The sequence below is a fragment of the Choloepus didactylus genome, chromosome 14 (assembly GCF_015220235.1).
Source record: "Choloepus didactylus isolate mChoDid1 chromosome 14, mChoDid1.pri, whole genome shotgun sequence".
Lineage (NCBI taxonomy): Eukaryota > Metazoa > Chordata > Mammalia > Pilosa > Megalonychidae > Choloepus > Choloepus didactylus.
The window spans coordinates 65,257,232-65,266,283 of NC_051320.1; the positions used below are offsets into that span (position 1 = coordinate 65,257,232).

Here is a 9,052-nt window from a genome sequence, read left to right on the forward strand (position 1 = left end):
ATTCACTGCAGATCGTTGTTGCTTCCTCAGGAGCCAGGACATTGACTACTACATATTATTTTAGAATGAATGGAAAAATTCCTTCCAAATCAAAAATATATTGAAAGATCATTTTCCCCCATAGATTGTGTTATTCTATTTCCCAAGGACCTTTACACCCTGGGGCAAAGGCTGCTGTGAGGAAGCAGTCTTCCACATGACCACACGCCGCATGCCTTTCCCTGCCCTGACAAAAAAGTCATTGTTTAAAAACAATGGTCCAAGGGTGTTTTTCAGATTTGGATTCTTGTCACTTTATTTGGGATAAGGAATAACAGCAGAAATTAAACTTCAACAACCACAGTGAAATTAATTGAGGATGAAAGACAATCTCCAGGGCATTCCCTTTCTAGGTGTGTGCATCTGTATTGAGTAAGCGCTGTTAAAATCCAAGATATAGCTATACTAAAAATTTGTGAACATTTTAGAAAGTGATTAAACTCAGACAAACATAGTTGAAATTAAGTAAAAATAATTATGGATGAGATCAAAATGTATTCTCTAGCATCCCACGGGAGACATATTTCCATCTCAATCAACCTTAGAAATGTCGTTGTATTTGTTTCATTTTACAGCTCCTTAAATTTTAAAAAATATATTTTAAACGAGAAGCTGAAATTTATTAAGGATTCATTTTACTAATTTACCTAACCACCACTTAAAAGGGTTTATTTTTATATTAAAAAATAAAATGTTTGCAAGTTTCCTCTAGCAATACTTTGTAGTATTAAAACCCAGAAAAGGATCCTGGTTACACGTTTTGAAATAATTCTTTCCATGCCTGAATTTATTCAGCATTTCCTGAGGGCTACCTTATCTCAGGGACTGTACTAAATCCCTGAGGACAGAGAAATGAATAACCTTACCCCTGCCTTGACGAAGTTCATAGTCTACTGGGGAGACAGACAGAAATAGCTCATTACAGTGAAATGTTTTGGGAATGATGTCAAGTATGCATGGGGATCTATAGAAGCACATGGGAGAGACACTAACCTCTAAGCAGGCTGCTCTTCCTTTAAAAAAACAGTTAAGTGAAAAGAAGTAAGTGGATATTAAATGTGGATTCAATGTTTCACCTGACAATTGTAGAGAAAAATATGAAGGTGGATGAAATTCAACCTTTCGGTTCTGAAATTTAGCGGAAATGTGTTGCCTACTTAGAAGAACTATGCAATGGGGATAAAACAGTAGATATCTCATCATTGAAAATGCAAAAGATTTTCATGGAGTAAAATATAAAGGAAAAAAGCATGGGCTTCAGCTTAAGTAGACCTAGATTTGAATCATGGCTCTGTCACTTACTACTCATGTGTCTTCAGGCAAATCTCCTAAATTCCCTAAACATCAACTTCTTCGTTTGTAAAATAGAAATGATGTTAGCTAATTTATGGGGCTATTGTAAGTATTAAATATGATAATGTTAATATAGCACTTATCAGATTACATGGCCCATCATAAAGGGCAATCTAATTGTATATCATGACAGAGATTCAAATGTCAGATCCTTAGTCCTTGGCAGGGAGTGGGAGGATGTGGGCAAGTGTGAAGCAGTGACTTGAAGTCAGAGAACCTGGAGTACTAGGCAGGGGACAATGCAGGGATAAAGGTGATGGTGATGGTGATGATGAAGATGATTACTATAGCTCCTTCCAAAGCTCAGAATATTTGTCACTGAATTGAGCCTTTTATTTCTTATGACCGATTAAAATATATTTACTCATAATCTGAAAAATCTGCATAGGAAAAATCATTCCTCGGTTAAGCTCTTAGTTGAGCAGACTCTCCCTATCTCTAAAAGAAGTCAGAATCTCTGGAATGTCTTACCTGGTATTATATGAACCAGTGTGAAAATCACCTTCCCACTGAACAACCTTTCTACCCCCAGTGAGCAAATATGGAGTGTTACTATACTAGACACTTTGAGTCAGACGAGAAGCTCAGTGAACACTAACTGGAATAGACCAAGAGGGGCTGGGTTCTCAAGGGGGTCACATTTTGGAGGGCAGAGAAAGATGCAACAAAGAGCAAAAGGCCCTGGAAGCAGAAGGGATGTGGAAACAGGGGGAAGTCTCATAGGTTCCATTGCAGACAAGTAGTAGGGATAGGTGTGGTTCAAAAGAGATAAGGGCTATGTATGTCCATAGGTAAGAAGTCTTATTGCAGTTGACACATGGAGGGCCAGGAAAGGAGGCCAACAATTTATATTCATCCAGGGATAATAACAGCAAAAGACTAGCATTATCATCTCCAGAGGACTCGTAAGGGGTCCTTAGCTGGGTGGAAGAGGTGTAGTCAAGGGAACGTAGAGCCCCAGGATTGGAAAACTTAAAGAATGCTGGGTAACAAAGGCAGACATTCCAACACAGGAGACCAAGATGGTTTTATTACCAGGATTAAGAACAAAGTTGGGACCTGAGTTTAGAGTAGATACTAATGACAGAGCAGGTGTCTAAATGCAGAATCTTTATTTCTACGGTAAAGAACTTTTAAAAGCTCTCTCTAAGGACAGGACAACTCCGTTGATGCCAGGACAAGCTAGAGGCTGTTTAAGTGAGACAGCTGGGAGGTTAGGAGGAATAAAGGGAGCAGAGACAGTTAATTCTATTTAGGTACTCTCCATGTTCTAGAAAGTCTTGGTTGAGGAAGCTGAAATCTCTCAAATTCCGTGAGAGACTGAAGAAAACTGAAAACTTCTGATAACAGAAAAGCAATCAATTATTATCTCTCCACTCAAAGACAATCACTGCTACAACTTGAATTTGCCCTTTCACACAGTAGAAATAGTATGATCTTTTTGTTGTCATTATTTACTATATTTTCATATATTTCACTATATTTTCATACATTTCATTATGTCACTATATTTTCATAGTGCTTTACAGTTTCAAAGCCCTATTACATTTATCATTTTATTCAATCTTCTCTATGAGGTAAATGAAACAATATGAGCAGGCATATTTTCATATGTGGAAATGGTGGTACAGATAAGATTGAATAACTTTATTAAGTCAAGGCCTGTTATGGAGTCAAAGTCAGATGATCTAACTCCAAGACCAGACCAGTCCTCAGAATTTCACTGAGCATTTGTGTGAGTGAGAGTAAAGTATTATCAATTATGCCCATTGATATCTTGTACCTGGACAATCTTTGATATTAACCTTCATCCAAGCTAACATACTACCTCCTGTGCATTGCTTATACATAGGAGTAGGAACAGATGTAGGTACAATTTCAGAGTTTGTTTTCTGTATCTTCTACTCCTGTTATCCTGAAAGAAAGCTGTGCAGTGAGAAGGGCAAAAGCTTTGGATACAGGCCGACTTGGATTCCAGTCCCAGCTCTAAGACTCTACCACTTCTGTCAAAGTACTTGCCTACATTGTACCTCAGTTTCCAATTTGAAAAATGGAGGGCACAATACCTATTTTGTAGGGTTTTAGGCTGGTTAATGTGATGATGTATGTAAAGAGCCTAGTAGAGTGTCTGGCCCATAGTCAATGTTCAATAGCCATTAGCTTATTGGCTTTAGAGACTTTATCCTTTTCAAACTGTTACATTACCTCATTTGGTTAGGGGGCAATATTCAGTTCATTTTACACACAAGCTGTAAGAAAGGCAAAAATAATTTCAGGGCCACACAGCAGGTAAGCGGGGACGGTATTAGACCTAGATCTGCTACTGCTACTCACAGGCACTGTTGGTGCCCTGTGCCACATTCTCTTGGCCTGGCTCTGACCTCAGCCACTGCTAGAGTGGATAGTTCCTAAATGCTGACAACATCCATATCAGGCATCCCTGTCCCCTGTTTGTCTCTCATCTTTCCTGCCTCAGATTCTCTCCACAGCCCCCTTTGAGTGCCCAGGCAGGAGAATCCTGGATTTGCAGGGGTGTTAAGGTCCCCAAGGGCACCCCTGAACAAATGAGAAATAAAAGCCAATGGAAAAATGCCTCAACTCCTTCTCCATCCTCAGAGAACTCGGAAGTACACCACTTGAACCTCAGCTGCCCACACCGATAGCAATCTCAGTGACGCCCCCTTTTGTCGTTTCCTCTACTGTATCACTGTCCTCGGCACTTTCAATCCTACTTCATAGAATCACCTCCCAAATCAACTACCCACACTAAAGTATTAACTTAGACTACATTTTGGGAATTAAAGCTTTGGTGGGGACAGTATGAGGGGTTGTGTTGTTTTGTTTTCATTTGAGTCTGCACTGCATTTCTCTCTATTTCTTCATAGGTCACCAAGATGCTGGCAGTGGTTGTAATTCTGTTTGCCCTTTTATGGATGCCCTACAGGACCCTTGTGGTTGTCAACTCATTTCTCTCCAGCCCTTTCCAAGAAAATTGGTTCTTGCTCTTTTGCAGAATTTGCATTTATCTCAACAGTGCCATCAACCCAGTCATTTACAACCTCATGTCCCAGAAATTCCGTGCAGCCTTCAGAAAGCTCTGCAACTGCAAACAGAAGCCAGCAGAGAAACCTGTTAACTACAGTGTGGCCCTGAATTACAGCGTCATCAAAGAGTCGGATCATTTCAGCACAGAGCTTGAAGATATCACTGTCACTGATACTTATTTGTCTGCCACGAAAGTAGCTTTTGATGACACCTGCTTGGCTTCTGAGGTAACCTTGAGCCAAAGTTGATTCATGAATTAGATCATGAACCACAAACTAGAATCTGTGCAGTTATCAACAAAAGGGAGAAAATAGCCAATAATTTGTGAAGACAGAGCAGATAAACTCTTTGCCAATGTTCTAACAAGTCCTGGCCCAAGATATTTTAACCCATGAGAATGATTCATATTTTCCCTCTTATCAAACTAGTATCACAAAATGTAGAGAAGATCTGGAAAATAATCAAAATGTGGAAAATGAAAGTAGACCCTTTTCATTTAACTTGAAAAGTTCACTATGTTTTCTGGGCTATGCAGTTTATATCAAATCTAGATGTCATTTTACATATTTATAATAGCCTTAGCAAAGGTAATTTCTCAATCTCCGCCTTCAATACTTGTCTATACATTTGATAATTTTACAACATGCAGATTTTTAAATGCTTGCAATTAGTATTTCATTTTAACAATGTACAGTGCTACTTCATGAATATCTGAGACTGTAGGGGAAAATAGAGAAAACATTTTATTTGGTGAGTAAAAATGAGTTTTCAGGCAAACATGTTTACTATATTAAAAACAAATAAGCCAAATGTCATAATGTTTATTAAATTCAGAGATAATTTTTATATCTTACAAAGTAAATAGGTGGTTATCATTCTATTTTAATATAAAATAAACTTCAAAACTATCCAAAATTACAAATTGAGAAAATATGTAAATTTTATTGTGAGATGAATCCAGCTTTTATCAACTGTTCAAGCCTCATGAATGATAGATGGGCAGGAGAAATATCAAGATTAAGTAACTGTGAAGATGCAAACTAACATGCAATTAATATTGAAAAGTATAGCCAAATGAAGACTAAGTATTTAAAATAAGGTTTTAGCTTTTCTCTGAAACTTTTAAGGAAAAAATCTTTTTTGAACATTCTTGTGAATAAACTACTGAGCCTTATCAAGTGAATCCTTCTAGCTGAATCTAGCTTAAAAGTCTGATATATTCACGAAAGCTTAGTTGTTCTTCTCAGTCAGCCAAAGTTGGCTATTACACTTCCTGATGAAGACTTCCCACTGAGCATTGGAGTCTAAGGTGACTTGTCTGCAATTGTCTCTCTTTCCTGCCTTGCTTGTCATTTGTAGGTTCTTTTTTTTTCTCCTTCAAATGTTAGTGATATTTTGTTTACAGATTCTAAATCAAAGCAATGCAAAATTTCTGCAGGCTTTATTTTTGATAGAGTTAAAACTGATTTCATCCTTATTATCAGTATCTCTTCTTTGCAATTATGACTTAGATAAACCTATTCCAGTGATTATTAGGGAGGTGTGAAGTGAGTCTGCCCAGGACGTTGTGTCAGGTCCTACTTTGCTCCCTTTCAAGTGACTCGTCTCCAAGTGTATAAATTGCTCTTGGTGACTGTTCTTTAACACTGAATTTTAATCACTGGGTCAGAAAGTATTGGGTATAAGCAAGAGCATAGTATGAGTTGTACATATGTTAATACAATAAAAAGTTTAAGAGCAAAGAAAAGTACCTGGTACTTTAAGTACCCCATAGGCTGGCATTTTCCCTCTCCAGCCTATATCCCTTTCATGGATTTTTTTCTGGACCCTAATTGCTAATGGTAGTTACCCCTCCCTACCTTCTTAATAAAGAACACATCATTCTGTTTTGGAAACTTGTGCTTTAAAATGCTACTTCATGAAGACTGCCATCCAGAACCTTACAGAATATGCTTTGTGAAAACTGGACTCATCTACTCCAGTAAGACATTCTTATTCAGTCACAGTATCAGTAAACAAATGCAAGCAAATATTTGTAGGAAATACCCTAAAAATCTCTCTGCATGACACTAAGCAAACTATTTTAACCGATTTTTCATCCTGGATTAAATATTAGTCTTAGAATCATGTAGGTAGAGTGCCAGAGAGACCCAACCTCACATCAGGCAAGCATGTGCAGGTGCATACAAAAACATACACACATGCATATAAATTGCTTAACGAAGGCGCTGGAATATCGTAGATCTTCTTATTAGAGAAAGGAACTAATATCATTGGTTATCTACTATGTCCTAGACATGCTGGTAGGTCCTTAATGGACATTATCTTCATCACGGTCTCACAACAGTTGGAATTTCTCTAATGATCAGATCAGGGGCCAGAGATCAATGCTGCTTCCCTAAATAGTATAAAACAAGGGTCAGAAAACGGAGAAAATTTGTTTTTTTTTCTCTCTCTTAATGCTGGCATGATGATTACAATTCCTGTGACCTGATGGCCTAGTTAACAGAAAATATACTTTGCAGAGTGGTTATATCAGATTTGAAAAAATTTCCAAGTAGTTTTACATAATATGCTCAGAACACAATATACTCTTCTCCTGTTGGGAATTTGATACATGGATTCAGCTTTTTCATTTTAATTTTTAAAAAGTTATTTGCTAATAATCTGTTAGCTTTGAACCGCATGAGAAATTCAAAAGAACACAGTTCATAGTGTTTCAACTCTAAAGCAAATATCATTATAAAATTAAATGTTTCCATGCAATGTCCAATAGACATTTAAGTTTACGCAGAGGAGATATAACTTTTAAAAGTTTTCTTTATCACACTGTACAAAATCATAAAATAGTTTCATAAGTCATTAAAAACTTGATATAGCATCAAATGAAAAATACAGAGTGCTAGATTATAAAATTGATACAGGAATGAAGTAATGTTATTAAGGGCCTCCCTTAATAAAATTCCTTGAGTTACTTTATTACTTCCTGTTTCATTAATTGCTGAGCATCTTTGCTTATATCTTGCACCTAAGGTAATTAGATCAAGGGCACAGATCATGAATAAAGCAAGCAAATATAAATTCCCTCTTAAGACTTCTTCATCAGTATCGGGAGAATATTTCTAGAATATATCTTCCAACACAAATATTCTAAATGCTGAAGAGAAATGGGAAAAGTCCAGACTCTATAATCATTCTTAGATAGGTTAAATGCACAGAATTTGATGTTATACCAAGACTAATGGCTAGTTTGAGCAAAACAACTGGTAAAAGTCAAAGGAAAAACTGTAGCCATGGAACATAATTTATTGTAAACAAGTCCTAAGTGGATATTTGATTTTTTTTTTCTTTTTCAGAAGAATGTGTTGGAATAATAAGAACAATATGTTTTACCAAAGTTGGGTCCACAGAGTTCTGGTGTGTTCTTAAAGAATAAAAAGTTATATCATTCTAACCTGTGTTAAAACTGTAAACATGTTGGTAGAAAGAAAATTTTAACTTTTTGGAGGAAAATTAGATTTTAGACAATTAAAAGGAGATTTTTAATGGTTTACCCAAGATTCTGTGGACTCTACAAGTGTGATATTTGGCACTGCTTTTGCCTCTCAACTGCAATTCACAAAGGGGCTGGAATATTTGTTTGTGAAGTAAAGAAACTATATGTGAATGAGAGAGCACACAGAAGTGGCATGTCAGTCCCAGGTTCAAAGAAAATGTTTTCAGATGTTTGGAATCACTGGTTACCCTAGTAAGAAGCAATATGAACATCTATAGCAATTTATTTTCTATTTATCTTAGCCATCTACAGTAAATAGCCACAAAAACCAAGATTTGGCTGAGCAAATGTAAGTTTTTGAAGTAATGCACATGAAGAAACCTTTCAGAACTCTGTACTGATAAATATTTTTTCTCTCCTTCCCACCTCCGCCATCAAACTTTCATTACAAGCATTGCTTTCCTCAGAGCATGAAGATTCATCAAACTTCATTCAAGACTAAAACTGGACATGAAATATCTTAAATAAAAGTGTAAACATGCATTCTGATCTGTTTATGTACAAGGAAATATGTTGTTGTTCTGAAAACCTTTTTGTTTCCATAAAATCACTAGTATGACTTTTAATGCAAAGATTATTTGCATGTGGTGATTTCTATTTTCATGGACTATAATTAGAAACATCAATTAATTTATTTCTTAACTTCCTTGATTACATAGGGGGAAAAGGGTAGGATAAGACCTTGAAATATTTTATTTTTATGTTTACTCTATAAGTATCATCTCAAATCACTCAAAAGCAAATCTCATGTACAGGAGTTGAGCATTGAGGAATAGTTTTGCTACTGAGATGGTTAGCACCAAATGGAGTATCCTGACATTAACTAATGCTATACATTTCTGATTTCATATTCAAATAATCTCTTTGGAGAGAGTGGCCATAAATGTTTGTACACAATGCTGTTGTTCCTGTTTACATTCCAAGCACATTCATGGTAAATCCAATGTAAATCCATAGGTGGTAATTGATTCATACTTCAGAAATTCTTCTAGAAAAATGAAAAATCTGGGTCCAGCAAAAAAAAAAAACAAAAGTTTTATGACCAATAAACAGAAAATC

General features: G+C 36.3%; 1 protein-coding gene across 2 annotated transcripts in view; it reads left to right on the forward strand.

The window, feature by feature from the left end:
* The window catches only part of TRHR (thyrotropin releasing hormone receptor), a 45,382-nt gene extending 36,792 nt beyond the window's left edge, over nucleotides 1-8,590 (forward strand). Inside the window, exons 2-3 of one of the 2 annotated variants that reach the window (XM_037803197.1) lie at nucleotides 4,278-4,664; nucleotides 8,236-8,590. In XM_037803197.1, the coding sequence (XP_037659125.1) occupies nucleotides 4,278-4,664; nucleotides 8,236-8,286 (438 nt within the window). In that variant the 3' untranslated portion in view covers nucleotides 8,287-8,590. Of the gene's footprint in view, nucleotides 1-4,277; nucleotides 4,686-8,235 lie in introns of those variants that run through there. The other variant, XM_037803198.1, reaches the window with a different exon arrangement.
* Nucleotides 8,591-9,052: the final 462 nt, after the last annotated feature.